The sequence below is a fragment of the Eptatretus burgeri genome, chromosome 3 (genome assembly GCF_056783735.1).
Source record: "Eptatretus burgeri isolate ZD-2024b chromosome 3, Ebu_testis_v1, whole genome shotgun sequence".
NCBI classification, from domain to species: Eukaryota; Metazoa; Chordata; class Myxini; order Myxiniformes; family Myxinidae; genus Eptatretus; species Eptatretus burgeri.
In genome coordinates this window covers 110,562,474-110,579,973 of record NC_140963.1, presented here as the reverse complement: position 1 = coordinate 110,579,973, position 17,500 = coordinate 110,562,474, and the positions used below count along the sequence as shown (strand labels likewise).

General features: G+C 45.2%; 2 protein-coding genes across 3 annotated transcripts in view; one reads left to right on the top strand and one right to left on the bottom strand.

The window, feature by feature from the left end:
- The window catches only part of LOC147030706 (cyclin-dependent kinase inhibitor 1-like), a 178,432-nt gene that overhangs the window by 10,009 nt on the left and 150,923 nt on the right, over nt 1–17,500 (top strand). The gene's annotated exons all lie outside the window — the stretch shown is intronic.
- The window catches only part of LOC147030707 (coiled-coil domain-containing protein 39-like), a 64,875-nt gene that overhangs the window by 12,514 nt on the left and 34,861 nt on the right, over nt 1–17,500 (bottom strand). The window contains exons 2-4 of one of the 2 annotated variants that reach the window (XR_015056490.1): nt 15,471–15,571; nt 3,527–3,646; nt 640–786 (exon numbers count right to left, since the gene is read on the bottom strand). Coding sequence is in view for 1 of the 2 variants with exons in the window: in XM_085875072.1 (XP_085731198.1) it covers nt 721–786; nt 3,527–3,646; nt 15,471–15,566 (282 nt within the window). In the remaining variant the exon portion in view is untranslated. Of the gene's footprint in view, nt 787–3,526; nt 3,647–15,470; nt 15,572–17,500 lie in introns of both variants that reach the window. The other variant, XM_085875072.1, reaches the window with a different exon arrangement.

The window sequence follows — 17,500 nt, the reverse complement described above, 5'->3', positions numbered from 1 at the left end:
GGGGAGAAGGAGAGAGGGAGAGAGGGAGAGAGGGCTCTATCATCTTGTTACACTCTGTAGTCCCATCAATACATGCACGTGCACGCGAAACAGTGGCATCAGGTCAAAGTTTAGTGGTAAGGACACTGAATGAGCATACAAAGGGTTGTAGGTTGCCTTGTGATGAACGATTAGGCAATTACATTACATTATGTGTAAACTTGCAATTACATGTTATGCTCATCCCTCATGCCAAAAAGACACTGAATAAATGCTGGAACATCCTTCAACAATTACATTATCAATTCTACATGCTCAGTTATTTATGCTCGAGAGTATAGATACACAAGGTAAATTCTAAATTAACTTCTTCATTGTAGGAACATGATTGTCTGTGAAGACAACAATGACGTTTTTTCTTCTTCTTTTGTCGGTTGTTCCTTTTTGCGATTTCACAAATGTTACTGGAATCGTTGGCAATCCATACTGATGCCAGCTTTACGGGCTTTGTAAGTGCAAACAGCAGTTAAAGAAACTTTCCTTATTAAGAAAGACAATTTATACGACACTGGAATGACTAGCTCCTTAACATTAAGCTTTGAATTACTTGCATAATTTTTCTGTTTAATGAGAAAGGTGCAGCATGCAGCGGACCAATACCTGCTTTTGGTTGTGCACATCTTGCTGAGTTGCCAGTTCTTCTTCCAAATGCTTTATTTCCAGCTGCAGGCGTTCGTGTTCTCAGCTGCTCACCACCTCAAAGTGTTTCTCGGTTTCTCTCTCTCGCTCTCGTGCCATGAACAATTCCTACCAAGCAAGGGAGGGTGAAACAGGCAATGAAGAATGCCAAAAAACAGAAACAAGGAAATACAAGGAAACCAGACACCGGTGGAGGGTATTCAGCCCATCATGCCGGCGTGACATCAACACCACACTAATTTATGAACACAAGATCCAAAGAAGAAAATGCAAAATTTATTATGATTTTTTTATCGTGTTTTTGGGGGTTTTGGTATGTATTTATTTATTTTATTTATTTTTAATATATATTTTTAAAGTTTTTATAGCTTTTGTATTTTTATTTTTTATCTTCCCTCAGGGGAGGGGGCATGGGCTTTGTTAAAAAATACACAACATCAACCACACACCACTCCTTGACAAGACCCCCACCAACAGCACTCCATACACATGCACACAATTACCCATCAATGCTCAAGCTACCTAAAAGTCCTGCCAACATCCCTATACCCAGTGCCGGATTAACCACTACGCCCGTGAGGCCCGGGCCTTGGCCTACGAAAAATATTTGGCCTACGAAAATTTCCGACGACGTTTTTTTCAGTCTTAATTAAACGCTCCTTCAGCACACTAAAGCGCATGAAAAATTGTCTTCGGTCGACCGTGGGGCAGGTGCACGTGTCCACGCTCGCTCTGCTCTGTGTTGAATCCGAGCTGATGAAGAAAATCGATTTCTCCAAAGTGATCACATGCTTTGCCAACCAAAAGGCACGCAAGGTGTTTCAGCAGGGTGGAAATTGAATATACATACATTCCTCCGAATTTGTTTTCTGTATCATTAGTTTCTCAATTTCGAAGCCGGATTGGATTTTACAGCACTTACATATTTGAAAGTCGGACAAATCGCCATTTACCGCAGTCTGTTCCGATTAAATTTCATGTTCAAAATGGTCGTTTTGGTCACTCTTAAATTTGGCCTACGAAATCTCAAGGGCCTTGGCCTAGGAAGACCTTAATCTGGCCCTGCCTATATCCCTCTATCTCCATAACTTCCAGGTACCTATTTAATTCTAATTCTAATGTAAACTTATCTCTTGTTTCTGCTGCCACTACCTTTCCAGGGAGGCCATTCCATACATCAACTACTCTGAGTAAAAGTCCCCTGCCTAAAGGCCCAGTCAAACACACATTGACGTTTTAGCCAGCTGATGCCGATTTTTGGAAAATTTGTCTAAAACGCTGGTACACGTCGAATACGTTATGGGTAAGTTTTGATAACATTGAGAGCACGCTAAAAAACACTGCCATACGTCATTGTACTTTTCAGTTGTCCTCAAATTTTCCATGCTTGCAATTTTGAGACATGCCAGCGTATGACTCACACGTTCCGCATAACGCTGGCCATAAGTTGTAGGCACGTCACGCGATCGTTGACACACGTCGACACACGTTACTTGTAAGTTACAAGTCGAAACACGTCGAGGTAATGTCTAGCGTATCCAAAACTTATTTCTAACCTATGAGTTACGTGTTGTACTCACGTTACGCGATCGGTGACACACATCGACACACGTTACTTGTAAGGTGCTCATAAGTCGAAACACATCAAGGTAATGGTTAGCGTCATTGTTCCAGACTCCCTAGTTTTTTATATTTATTTTTCTTCCTTCCTTCGGTATGATGGTGATTTTGACACTTCGATTTCTAGTGTGGTTATAATATAATATAATTAATAGGCTGCCACTCAACGATTTAAATCATAACCGCACTGTACACTGAACACTGTCATACCGAAGGAAAAAAAACAAAACGGGGAGTCTGGAACACTGACGCTAACCATTACCTTGACATGTTTCGACTTACGAGTACCTTTCAAGTAACGTGTGTCGATGTGTGTCAACAATCGCATATTGTGCGTACAACTTATTCCCATCGCATGCGGAGCGTGTGTGATACGGCAAGTACGTCGTAAAAATTTCAACATGTTTAAAATTACAAGACCTACTCCACTTAATACGACGTATGATAGCGTACTTTAGCGTTCTATTCACGCATACCAAACTTACCCATCCCGTATTCGACGTGCGCCAGCGTTTTAGACACATTTTTCAGAGGTCGGCATACGCTGGCAAGATCGCCAAGGTGTGACTGCGAAGTTGACACTTCCATTTCTGCGGCGGTTAGGATTTGAATCGTCGTGCGGCAACCTTTTAATAGGCTACGCCACGTGATCATTGGCGATACGTGCAGCGCGCTATGCATAAGTTAGACTATCGTTGGGCATAGGTTGTGAAGGCCGACAACAGGTTCAGCATTCGTTGGTATAAGTTATCTATAACACAACGAAACGTTCTGTGTCCGTTACTAATACGTTATGCATAAGACCAAGTCGTTATGAATACGTCGGAATCTTTAAAAAAAAACATCAAAAGTTCAACGTAAGCCAGCGTTTTACATACATTTTAATACGTTGCCATTGCTGGCTAAAACGTCAAGGTGTGACTGGGCCTTTACAAGGGAATGTTTCTAGATGTAAAGTATAAAAGATGCTTGCACAAGCAAAGCAAAAACATAAGTAAACATGATATAATTAAAACACAATTAAAAATACTGACGAAGAACAACAGAGGAGAAGATAAGGAGTGGCAAAAAGAAAAGGAACATTCAAAGATGGGATTAACATCAATGTTGTAGCACATCACACGATGAGAGAACAACAAGGCCCTACTGTGTCAATGAACAATGTCAACGGCAAGTCAGAACGGGATACCCATTGCATTGCAGAACGGGATACCCAAAAAACACTTGCCTGTGTGCTTCGGAGGTCTGCATGTACACTGTGCAGATGTTTTTTCATTGCTTGCACTATCTCATTCTGTTGTTGAAGATCTTGCTGGAGGTGTTTCATCTGCTCTTGCCTTTGCTTTAACTGTGTATTTAATCACATTCAACAGAATAAGTGAGGAGCAATAACACTGAACAACAGTTCATTTTTACCACATTTATTGTTCAACAATGCTAACTTATCTTGCATCTTTTCTCTCTCCTTTTTTTAAAATAAACAAGTGAAATCCTTCAATACAGCGCATATGGTGAAGCAAATAAGTACACTAACGTCAAAATATGCAATTTATGTTTTTTCAGTTGAAAAACAATTAAAAAGCGTACTTAACATTTGAAATGTAAAAATCTTGTTATTATTGTGATAAGCACCTTTATATATAACAGAAGGAATGAAATCGTTCGATACAGAGGGCCGCAAAAGAATGATGGCATAAGAAGAAGCTAGCTTTCAGTGTTCGGCGCAAAATGCGATGGTGGACGGAAATGACGTCTTTCGGCGCGAAATGGGATGGTGGGCGGAAATGACGTCTTTCGGCGCGAAATGCGATGGTGGGCGGAAATGACGTCTTTCGTTTGTTCGTACATGAGAGGGGAGCGTTTCTTTGTTTTTTTTCGTCAAGCAATAAATTCAATGGTTTTCACATATATAACACATTAGTTTCACAAATTTCCATCGAAATACTCGGGTATTTCCGTCAATTTTTGCCATTTCCATCTAGGTTACGCAGTTCCATCTATCGGACGGCTGTCATTGGCTGTCTTGAGGCACGTGGGGGGGGGGGCACCGGAGACGTGGTAGACGTGGTAGACACCGGGGACATTTCAAACTCGGTGAAATTGTCTACAGCGCACGCACTGTAATAAAAGCGAGTATGTCTGTACATCTTTATGTCTGATGTAAAGTATGTATGTCTACTACCCCGAGACCTTTGGGTAGATAGACACCAAATTTTCAGGATATACTCAGGGGGGTCCTGTTTAGGTTTTCGGTAATAAAAAAAAAAAAGAGAGAGAGAAAATTATTATTTTTGAATTTTTTTCGGATTTTTCAGTGGTTATTATTTGGCTTATTTCTCCATTGTGGCAGAACAGTCCCATCAGTTTGTCTGGAAACTACTCCAAGACCAAGGACCATAAATGGGATAGATAGGACGGGAAACTCCTATTATGCATGTATGAGCCAAATAAGAATTGTTTCACTTTCGTTAGAGATCCCACGAGCAACTGGATTACATGATATTTCAATGCCGAGAATATCAAAAACTAAAAAGTCGAATAAATAGCATTTTAGATCCATTTAGACACTTTTAGACCTTTTAAGCCCCTTCAAAGCATTTCAGACCCCTTCAGACCCTTTAGACCCTAACTACTATTGGATATGGGGGATGTAGATGACCTTTAGACCCTTTCGACATTTCGATTCTTTAGACCACTCAAGGATATTCCTTTATCCTCCTAGACCCTTCATACACCTTCGACCCCTTAGATGCACACCACACAAACATCTATAGAGGGTTATTGCAAAATACAGACCATACTTTTCTCAGCAATTCACAAACTCCACCCAACCAGAATATGGGTACACATTTGTCCAAGAAGACCAGTCCACTTGCTACCTGCAGACCAGGCAGGAATTTGGAACTTGGCCAGTACGCAAGCTGTAACTGACCTACTCTTCGCAGAGGACATCGTGGGATCTTTAACATCCCCCAACTCATGCTAGCAGATGGGATGCCAGTTTAACATCCATCCAAGGGTCTGCACACAAATTGATGCCTCGCTCTGCCTGCAGAAGATTAGGATGACAATTTATAGCAGGGTCGAGATTCCAACCCATGTTAAATAGTTCAGAGGTGAAAACACATTCCATACCTTTTTATTTATTTATTTTTTGTATGCAAAGTCAAGGGTCATAGAAGAGCTAGAACACTGAATGGATCAGGATGCAACAGAACGAAAAGAGCAGGAAAAAGAGGGGCGAAACACCAACAGTAATGTTGAAGGATGAAATAGAGGGAGAATTTGACAAAGAAGGGAAGTGGGGAGGAAAAAGGGGTAGGGGCAGATGCACGGGGCAGACAAGGTGGATACAGAAGCAAACTCTCAGGAAGGAAAAACTGGAAATTTGGAAGGAGGTGGACTTGGGGGATAGGGTTGTTGACTTGATGACCTGGAGGGAAGAGTGAGATTGAGGAGAGAGTGTAAGTTGATTCCATAGGCAGGGAAAAAAAAAAGAGCAAAAAAAAAAATGAATGGAGGTGAGCAGTGATTTTGGATTTTGGGAGCTTCAACAGGAAGAGGTTGATGGTGGACCAAGTGAGCCCTGCAGAAACCTGAGAAGGCCAAAGCACAGAAAGAGCAGATGGTGCAAGACCAGAAAGGATGTGGTCGAAGACAAAGACCATTGACGTGTCTGCAATGGGAAAATGAAAGTCCCATGGACTTAGCGCGGGGGATCGCAATGATGTTGAAGGCCTTGGTTTCCACGGCTCTCGGCTATCTTCTTAGCCCTACAATAAGTGTAGGCTGAGAATAAAAAGTAATTGAGTTGCAATCGAGTACACACTCAAATTTAGATAACAGGTTGAAGTTTCCATAAAATAAGTAGTGATGTACGTAACCTCGATGGCAATGATCTCTCTCACCGATGATGAGAGCTGTAGCCAATAACTCACTTGCCGACCACAGGTCTTTACTCGTGCTGTGCTGGTGTATTACGGGTGTACTTTAATTGAAACTGTGGCCTCATAGGCACAACCTTAGACACTAAATGATCGAATGCATCTTTACAGTCCACTTGCATCCCAAATACCAATTGCTTGCAACTTAATCATGTTGAATGCACCCAATCCTATCGGATCCAGAAAGCTATACAAAGTCAAGCCTGGTTTCTTCTTACATGGGACACCTCCATGGAGGGCTGGCTGTTGTCTGCTGTGGAAGAGCCGGATAGATCATTCGATAGCATGCCCATCTGAGTTGTCTGGTCATGAATTTGTCTTGGGGAATATAATTTGACTACAAACCGCTGTCGTGGTAGTCGGGGTACTGCATCTCAGAGCACACTATACTTGGGATGGGGACATGAGGTCGACGGTTGTATCTGCATTGAAATTGTGGATGTTAATGCCTGAGATCCTGTGTACCTCACCGATTTGGTATAGAGTAGGGATCAAACGTAATAATAAACATGTGTTGGACTGGCAGGATGGCCTTGAGGTACGCATACTCTTCTCTGAGCAGTCTTGTCTGGTTTTGGATTTCGGCCTAGCTATAAACTGTCACCCGGTGTTTCACAAGCAGGGTGAGGCATCAATGTGTTATGTGTGCCATCCCTTGGATAGACGTGAAACTGGTCTTCTGTCTGCCGGCATTGGGTTGGTGGACGTTACAGATCCCACGGGATCTTTCGAGAAGAGTAGACGAGCTATCACAGGGGGCCGGCACCTTAGCCAAAATCAAAATTCCTGCCCCTGACCAACAGGGGCACTGCATCAGTGACACATACGTGCTCCCTGCAATGATGCAATAAGCAGCCAAAGGTTGCACAGGAAATTAATGAATGAATACCAATAGAGCTACCAATAAAGCAAAAGAAAATCAGGAGCACTACTTAGATCATACATTGACAGATCATTACCTTTTCTGGGCTGATGTGGACTTGCTGGAAAACAAGCAGAAATTCCTCATGTCTGGAAAACAAGTGGAAATTCCTAATGTCTGCAAAACAAGTGGAAATTCCTCATGTCTGCAAAACAAGTGGAAATTCCTCATGTCTGCAAAACAAGTGGAAATTCCTCATGTCTGCAAAGCAAGTGGAAATTCCTCATGTCTGGAAAGCAAGTGGAAATTCCTCATGTCTAGAAAACAAGTGGATATTCCTCATGTCTGGAAAACAAGTGGAAATTCCTCATGGCTGGAAAACAAGTGTAAATTGCTCGTATGGAAAACAAGTGTAAATTCCTCATGGCTGGAAAACAAGTGGAAATTCCTCAAGGCTGGAAAAAAGTGGAAATTCCTCAAGGCTGGAAAAAAGTGGAAATTCCTCAAGTCTGGAAAACAAGTGGAAATTCCTCAAGTCTGGAAAACAAGTGGAAATTCCTCATGGCTGGAAAACAAGTGGAAATTCCTCATGGCTGGAAAACAAGTGGAAATTCCTCATGGCTGGAAAAACAAGTGGAAATTCCACATGGCTGGAAAACAAGTGGAAATTCCACATGGCTGGAAAACAAATTCCACATGGCTGGAAAACAAGAGAAATTCCTCATGTCTGGAAAACAAATGGGAATTCCTCATGGCTGGAAAACAAATGGGAATTCCTCATGGCTGGAAAACTAGTGGAAATTCCTCCTGGCTGGAAAACAAGTGGGTATTCCTCTTGGCTGGAAAACAAGTGGAAATTCCTCATGTCTGGAAAACAAGTGGAAATTCCTCATGTCTGGAAAAAGAAGTGAAAATTCCTCCTGTCTGTAAAACAAGTGGAAATTCCTCATGGCTGGAAAACAAGTGGAAGTTCCTCATGTCTGGAAAACAAGTGGAAATTCCTCATGGCTGGAAAACAAGTGTAAATTCCTCATGTCTGGAAAACAAGTGGAAATTCCTCATGTGTGGAAAATTAGTGTAAATTCCTCATGGCTGGAAAACAAGTGGAAATTCCTCAAGGCTGGAAAAAAGTGGAAATTCCTCGTCTGGAAAACAAGCATAAATTCCTCATGTCTGGAAAACAAGTGGAAATTCCTCATGTCTGGAAAACAAGTGGAAGTTGCTCATGTCTGGAAAACAAGTGGAAGTTCCTCATGGCTGGAAAACAAGTGGAAATTCCTCATGGCTGGAAAAAAGTGGAAATTCCTCCTGTCTGGAAAACAGTGGAAATTCCTCATGGTTGGAAAACAAGTGGAAATTCCTCACAGCTGGAAAACAAGTGGAAATTCCTCACAGCTGGAAAACAAGTGGAAATTCCTCACAGCTGGAAAACAAGTGGAAATTCCTCATGGTTGGAAAACAAGTGGAAATTCCTCATGGTTGGAAAACAAGTGGAAATTCCTCACAGCTGGAAAACAAGTGGAAATTCCTCACAGCTGGAAAACAAGTGGAAATTCCTCACAGCTGGAAAACAGGTGGAAATTCCTCACAGCTGGAAAACAGGTGGAAATTCCTCACAGCTGGAAAACAGGTGGAAATTCCTCACAGCTGGAAAACAGGTGGAAATTCCTCACGGCTGGAAAACAGGTGGAAATTTCTCATGGCTGGAAAACAGGTGGAAATTCCCCATGGCTGGAAAACAGGTGGAAATTCCTCATGGCTGGAAAACAAGTGGAAATTCCTCATGGCTGGAAAACAAGTGGAAATTCCTCATGTCTGGAAAACAAGTGGAAATTCCTCATGTCTGGAAAACAAGTGGAAATTCCTCATGTCTGGAAAACAAGTGGAAATTCCTCAAGTCTGGAAAACAAGTGGAAATTCCTCATGTCTGGAAAACAAGTAGAAATTCCTCATGTCTGGAAAACAAGTGGAAATTCCTCATGGCTGGAAAAGAAGTGGAAATTCCTCATGTTTGGAAAACAAATGGGAATTCCTTATGGCTGGAAAACAAGTGGGAATTCCTCATGGCTGGAAAACAAATGGAAATTCCTCCTGGCTGGAAAACAAGTGGGTATCTGGAAAACAGGTAGAAATTCCTCATGTCTGGAAAACAAGTGGAAATTCCTCATGGCTGGAAAACACGTGGAAATTCCTCATGTCTGGAAAACACGTGGAAATTCCTCATGTCTGGAAAACACGTGGAAATTCCTCATGTCTGGAAAACAAGGGGAAATTCCTCATGTCTGGAAAACAAGTGTAAATTCCTCATGTGTGGAAAACAAGTGGAAATTCCTCATGTCTGGAAAACAAGTGGAAATTCCTGATGTCTGAAAAACAAGTGGAAATTCCTCATGGCTGGAAAACAAGTGGAAATTCCTTATGGCTGGAAAAAGTGGAAATTCCTCCTGTCTGGAAAACAAGTGGAAATTCCTCATGGCTGGAAAACAAGTGGAAATTCCTCATGTCTGGAAAACAAGTGGAAATTCCTTATGGCTGGAAAACAAGTGGAAATTCCTCATAGCTGGAAAACAAGTGGAAATTCCTCATGGTTGAAAAACAAGTGGAAATTCCTCACGGCTGGAAAACAAGTGGAAATTCCTCATGGCTGGAAAACAAGTGGAAATTCCTCATGGCTGGAAAACAAGTGGAAATTCCTCATGTCTGGAAAACAAGTGGAAATTCCTCATGGCTGGAAAACAGGTGGAAATTCCTCATGGCTGGAAAACAGGTGTGAATTCCTCATGGCTGGAAAACAAAGTGCAAATTCCTCATGGCTGGAAAACAAAGTGCAAATTCCTCATGTCTGGAAAACAAGCGGAAATTCCTCATGTCTGGAAAACAAGCGGAAATTCCTCATGGCTGGAAAACAAGTGGAAATTCCTCATGGCTGGAAAACAAGTGGAAATTCCTCATGTCTGCAAAACAAGTGGAAATTCCTCATGGCTGTAAAACAAGCGGAAATTCCTCATGACTGAAAAACAAGTGGAAGTTCCTTATGTCTGGAAAACAAGGGGAAATTCCTCATGGCTGGAAAACAAGTGGAAATCCTTATGTCTGGAAAACAAGTGGAAATTCCTCATGTGTGGAAAACAAGTGGAAATTCCTCATGTCTGGAAAACAAGTGGAAATTCCTGATGTCTGAAAAACTAGTGGAAATTCCTCATGGCTGGAAAACAAGTGGAAATTCCTTATGGCTGGAAAAAGTGGAAATTCCTCCTGTCTGGAAAACAAGTGGAAATTCCTCATGGCTGGAAAACAAGTGGAAATTCCTCATGTCTGGAAAACAAGTGGAAATTCCTTATGGCTGGAAAACAAGTGGAAATTCCTCATAGCTGGAAAACAAGTGGAAATTCCTCATGGTTGAAAAACAAGTGGAAATTCCTCACGGCTGGAAAACAAGTGGAAATTCCTCATGGCTGGAAAACAAGTGGAAATTCCTCATGGCTGGAAAACAAGTGGAAATTCCTCATGTCTGGAAAACAAGTGGAAATTCCTCATGGCTGGAAAACAGGTGGAAATTCCTCATGGCTGGAAAACAGGTGTGAATTCCTCATGGCTGGAAAACAAAGTGCAAATTCCTCATGGCTGGAAAACAAAGTGCAAATTCCTCATGTCTGGAAAACAAGCGGAAATTCCTCATGTCTGGAAAACAAGCGGAAATTCCTCATGGCTGGAAAACAAGTGGAAATTCCTCATGGCTGGAAAACAAGTGGAAATTCCTCATGTCTGCAAAACAAGTGGAAATTCCTCATGGCTGTAAAACAAGCGGAAATTCCTCATGACTGAAAAACAAGTGGAAGTTCCTTATGTCTGGAAAACAAGGGGAAATTCCTCATGGCTGGAAAACAAGTGGAAATCCTTATGGCTGGAAAACAAGTGGAAATTCCTCATGTCTGGAAAACAAGTGGAAGTTCCTTCTGTCTGGAAAACAAGGGGAAATTCCTCATGTCTGGAAAACAAGTGGAAATTCCTCATGGCTGCAAAACAAGTGGGAATTCCTCATGGCTGCAAAACAAGTGGGAATTCCTCATGGCTGGAAAACAAGTGGAAATTCCTCATGTATAGAAAACAAGTGGAAATTATTTGTGGCTGGAAAACAAGTGGAAATTTCTCGTGGCTAGAAAATAGGGCTCATGCTTTTGTACCACAATGACAGAACAAATTGACAGAAATAAGATAGGTGGGTCCATTGTGTTGACGCATGCAACTTGATCGGCAACCTCTTCTGTTGTATTCTTTTTCTGGTCACAGTGAGTTCCCACAAACCCCATCCAAAGCATTTTGTGTTTAGTGTACTTGCAGTCCAACACGAACAAGTACAGAAAGTACAGGAAATAGGACTACTACTACAACTACCACTATTCTCACCTTGCAATGAGGTTGCATTGGCCTGGGGAAAGTATATGGGTAAGGTCTTTAAAGAATTGGCTTGGCTGGCTTGGCTGGCTTGGCCTGACATTGGACTGAAAGTGATTTGGTAGGAATTTGGAAATGTTGAAGGTGCTGGTAATCGGTCACTATTCACGAAAACATTGCTCGGGTTCTATGACGTCCACCAATGCTCGCAGACAAGACATCCAGCTTAACGTCCATCCAAGAGACGACACACTTTATGATGTCAGGTCAGGTCAGGTATTGGAGCATGTGCCAGAACAGCACGTCGCTGCGTCCACTTTCCGCCGGTACTCCAGGGGCCTCCGTCTGGCCATCCCCCAGGCAGATGCCAGGCCCATCCCCATCTCCTTGAGATGATGGTCAACCTGTTGCAACCATGAGGCACGTGGTCGACCCACTGGCCTCCTCCACTCATGAGACTCCCTCGCTGAGAGAATCTGGTGAGCAGGATCAGAGTCAGGAAAACGAGCCACATGTCCATACAGCCGCAACTGACGCTCACGGACTATGCAGGTAACAAATCTCATCCGAGTCTCTCTCAGCAACCGCTCGTTGGACACAAAATCCGACCAGCGATAGCCAAGGATTCTCCGAAGAGACCTGGTACCAAAGGAATTAAGTCTCCGTCTCAGATCCTTGGTCAGAGTCCAAGTCTCGCACCCATAGAGCAAGACTGGAAGTACCATGGACCTGAAGACTCGGACTTTCGTCCTCCCGCACAGGTACCGGCAGCGCCACACCCCATGATCCAGTGAATCCATGACTCCCCAGGCCCGACCCAGACGTCTATTGACCTCTGACTCGCAGCCAGCAGAGACATGAATATCACTGCCAAGGTAAGTGAATCTCTCCACGACCTCAACATCCTCACCACAAACAGACACAGACAGGACAGCAGCATCCAAGATGTCACCGAAAGCCTGGATCTTAGTTTTGACCCAAGAAACCCGTAATCCCAACGGCTCCGACTCCTCATTCAGCACCTCGAGGGCCCCCAAGAGGATGTCTAAAGTCTCCGCAAAGATGACTGCATCATCTGCAAAGTCAAGGTCCGAGATCTTGACATTCCCAAATGACGCACCGCAACTTGATCTCTCCGACATCCTCCCTAGAATCCAGTCCATACAAGTGCTGAAAAGTGTGGGGGCAAGTACACATCCCTGACGAACTCCAGTAACAACTGGAAAAAAGTCAGAGATGGTACCACCACACTTCACAGCACTCTCAGTACCAGAGTAGAGTTCAGACATCAGATCGATCAGTTTTGGTGGCACCCCACGAAGACCAAGAATCCTCCAGAGGACATCCCGATTCACTGAATCGAACGCTTTACAGAGATCAACATAGGCTGCAAGCAGCCCCTGCCGAAACTCTCGTCTGCGTTCGGTGAGGACACGAAGTGCAAGGATACGGTCAATCGTTGACCTCTTTGGTGTAAAGCCTGACTGCTCTGGACGCTGGTGCTCAAGCAGATGGTGGCGAACCCTATCGAGAATTATCCGAGCAAAGACCTTGCCCGGCACTGAGAGCAGCGTCACCCCTCGGTAGTTGTTGCAGTCTTGGCGATCACCCTTCCCTTTCCAGAGAGGGACAACAAGGCCCCTCTTCCAGTCAGTTGGGATGATGCCTGTGTTCCAGGCAGAGCACAAAACTGCATGCAACGACACGAGTGCAGCATTTCCACCAGCCTTGAGAAGTTCGGCATGGATGCCACAGATCCCTGGAGCTTTGCCCCGTTTCAACTGGTTCACCGCAGCCCGTGTTTCCACAAGCGTAGGTGGACCACAGTTGATTCGAGGGTCAGCAACAGGGATTGTAACACCCTTGACGTCCAACTCGACAGTTGGGGGATCAGCCTGGTACAACCGCTCAAAGTAACCGGCCCAGCGGGCCTTCACTTCAGACTCCTCTGTCAAGAGCCTACCACTCTCTGCTCGAACTGTAGTGCTCCGAGGGATGGGCTTGGATGAACGTAATGCGCGAATTCCCCTGTAAGCGGGACGAGAATCACCTGTCCACAGGTGATGCTCTACCCCCTCACAGATTCCTCGCACATAGGCCTCCTTGTCCACCCTCAGTGCACGTACAGTTTTACGCCTCAGCTCCCTGAACAGCTCAGCTCTGCCATTCAGCCTGGCCCTGCGACTCTGGTCAATGGTATCCAGTGTCCCTTGAGAGACAAAATTCTTCTTTGCCCTGCGGTGAGCTCCAAGGCATCCACCGGCAACATCAAGGACGGTGGTCTTGAAGGTGCTCCACAACTCTTCAGGACCCCCAAAGCACCCAGAACCCCCAAGTGTCCACTCAGCCTGTTCGCAAACTCCTCAGCTACTCTCTCATCCCTGAGCTTGGCAACATCCAGCCTCGGCTGGGATGGTACCATTCTCCAGGATTTAAGGTGCAGCTTTAGAGTTGCTACAACAAGCCTGTGGTCAGTATTGAGGAACTGAGCACTCCGGTAGACCCTGCAGTTCTGGATCATCCTCCAACGACCGTCAATGAGGACATGGTCAATCTCCTTTGCCACACCGCCAGCGTTGGAATACCAAGTCCAGCGATGAGCTTGTGGGCGCTGAAACCATGAACCAGCCACCCTAAGTCCATGACTTCTTGCAAAGTCAAGGAACTTAGTGCCATTCTGGTTCATAGTTCCTGACCCATGGGGACCAACACACACCTCATAACCGTCCCTATCAGTTCCAGTCGATGCATTGAAATCCCCCAAGACTAGAAGTGTATCTCGTCTGGGGCACTGATCAACCACAGACTCGAGTGTGGCGTAGAATGCATCCTTCATGGTGAGATCACTCGCCTCAGTCGGAGCATAAATAGAGACCAGGGAAATGACACCGAAGGAGTGACGAATCCTTAATCTCATAATACGCTCGTTGACCGGTGTTACCTCAATTATCATTGGGGTCAGCTTATTGGACACAGCTACAGCAACTCCTTGGGTATGGTAACCATTAGAGCGACCAGACCAATAGTAGGTGTAACCACCCACCATTATCTTGCCGCAATCCGGTCTCCGAACCTCAGAGAGAGCTGCAATCCCGATGTCCAAACGCTTGAGCTCAGATGATAACAGAGACAGGTGATCATCCTCTCTTAGGGATAGGACATTCCAGGCACCCACCCGAAGGGACCGCCTCAGGTTAACCCAAGGAGACCGCCGTCTGGTGGACGACACCTCAGCACCACTCCGACACACTCTCCCGCAATCTGACCCAGGGATGTTACCCCGTGGTTTCCCTCCTATCAAAGATTGGGGGTCCCGAAGGCTTTGCCCCAATCCCATCATCCGGTGAGCTGCCCTGCGAAGGGAAGCTGCACAGGAGGTACTCCCACGGAGTGGGTTTTCAGATTTTTTTGCGTTTTTGCGTTTTGCGGAATGAAGGGTTTTACGGTGGCCGGAGTGCAAATCCTGCCACCAACCTCCTAATAAGAAGTGACCCAACTGCAGGAGGACGTCCGCAGACACAGTTGGGCACTAGATATGGATGGCCGTTGGCTCACAAAGAGCTCCTCCGCCCTTTGACAGGTTTTGTTTTTAATCCTGCTGGGTGTCCATATCCAAACACCCTCCTCACCAGAAAACCTGGTGGGGGAGACGGTTTAGTCGCCGACAACCCGACCATGGAACAGGTTAGTACAGGTTTACATGGTACCTGTAGCAGGTCACAGATCGAACCTGACCTGACAAAATGTGACATGTGACAAAATATGATGTGACAGAGTTTATAATCGGGTCGGGAATCAAACCGACGACGGACTGCTCGGTGATCGAGTCAATGAATAGATAGCAAGTCCTTTCGCAGCTCATGCTGTGGAAACTTATTGTATGACGTCATTAAAAGTTGTATTTTGTGAGCTGTACGTGACGTCAAACATGGTAGGATCATGCGTAGGGATGGATGCTCGAAGCTTTTTACCTTCAGTTCCAGCGCCGCGTTCTCTGCGTTCGCCACGGGTAGAGCCATCCCGGGATCCCATTGAAACTGCGCCAGGAAGTCTCTGACACCACTCATCGTGCCTGCAACAACAACCGGATAACTACACAAGCACTCAACATTTACTACAGTACTTTACATCTCTTTTTGGAACCACGTGTCCTACGGTCGTACAATGTAGTACTACACCTGCACTTCGCCACCCGTGTTTGGATAATCCTTTCACGGACTACTCCATTAACCAATTCATCTCATCTCCCGGTTGTCATTCAGACAATTAACGGCTGGGGTGGAAGGTTGTATTTATTTTTTTATTTAAAATTCCGCACTTCAAATCAGTTTTATCGAAACGCAAAATAAACCGATCGAAAACATGTCAACGGTTTCATTGGTTTATAAAATGGTGAAAGTAACTTATTACCCCCACGATCTGCGCTGGATGGAGATTATGGTTTCACGTCTGTCTGCCTGTTTGTCTGTCTGTGAGCAGGATATCTCATAAGGTTGTGGATGGATTCGGACAAAACTCGGTGGACACGTTGGGTGTGTGACAAGGATGAATTGATTCGATTTTGGTTCAGGTTTAGATCGGTGGGATACAAAAGGTAAACTGTTCACCTGGCGGAGGTGTGCGCTCCACCGAGTGCCGTTCTCGTTCTCAGCCAGCATTTGTGTTCAACTCGTGAGAATATCGTTTGTAGCTTTTTGTTACATGGATGTCCCTTTATCGTGACTGTAAAAATCATCAAGATATTGATGTGAAACAACAAACATGACCAAATGATCCGTCTCACCTGGGAATACCTGGACGGTGTGGTTGTGAATCCACAAAATGCCCAATCTGAGCTATTACACCTGCGGGACTAATTAATTACCAGTCGACGAGCAGAGGTAATTAATTCCCTCTCGAATACAGAGTGAGAATCAGATGAGTGCTCTGCGATCACGGGTAGTTATAGCAACCGGATGAAGCTGAAAATGGAGTTTAGTTTGAGAGTACTCTGTCACATACTGATGATCGTGGTGGGATGTAGTGTAAAGATCTGTAAATCACAGACAGAATGATAAATATATTCTCTGTTAATATGTATGACCAGACAACGGGAGCAGAGGGTGATGATTGATGACTTGACCGGCATGTATGACTGAACTCCCAGTGATGTAGTGTGTGTGTGCACTTCACGACTTGATTTACACACCAGTCGTTCTGTCACGTGATGGTAAGCCATCGTTTGTCTGGGTAGTTGAGGAGTTGTGGGGGGAGGGGGCTTGAAGGCTTGTAATGGTGAGGGGATTGATGCCTTTGGAGAATGTTAGGAGGGGGAGAGTGTAATTTAACCTTCCTTCAATATCCCCAACTGCTGCTCCTTTGAAACTGCACATAATGCTATGTCTACAATCCTTCCGGCAGAAGGAAGAATCTACATACTCTACTTAATAGTTTCATTTCCAACAAAAATGGTCTCCCTGGCCTAGTTCCAACCAGTCTATTCATGCACCCTCACCACTGCCTGCCCTTGCTACCCCTCTCCACTGCTGTCCTCGCTACCCCCTCTCCACTGCCTGCCCTCGCTACCCCCTCTCCACTGCCTGCCCTCACTACCCCCTCTCTACTGCCTGCCCTCGCTACCCCCTCTCCACTGCCTGCCCTCGGTACCCCCTCTCCACTGCCTGCCCTCGCTACCCCTCTCCACTGCCTGCCCTCGCTACCCCCTCTCCACTGCCTGCCCTCGCTGCCCCCTCTCCACTGCCTGCCCTCGCTGCCCCCTCTCCACTACCTGCCCTCGCTGCCCCCTCTCCACTACCTGCCCTCGCTGCCCCCTCTCCACTGCCTGGCCTCGCTGCCCCCTCTCCACTGCCTGGCCTCGCTGCCCCCTCTCCACTGCCCCCTCTCCACTGCCTGCCCTCGCTGCCTCCTCTCCACTGCCTGCCCTCACTGCTCCCTCACCACTGCCTGCCTTCGCTGCCCCCTAATAAGGTATTGAAAAGTTGAACAAATGGAGAGGGGGCAC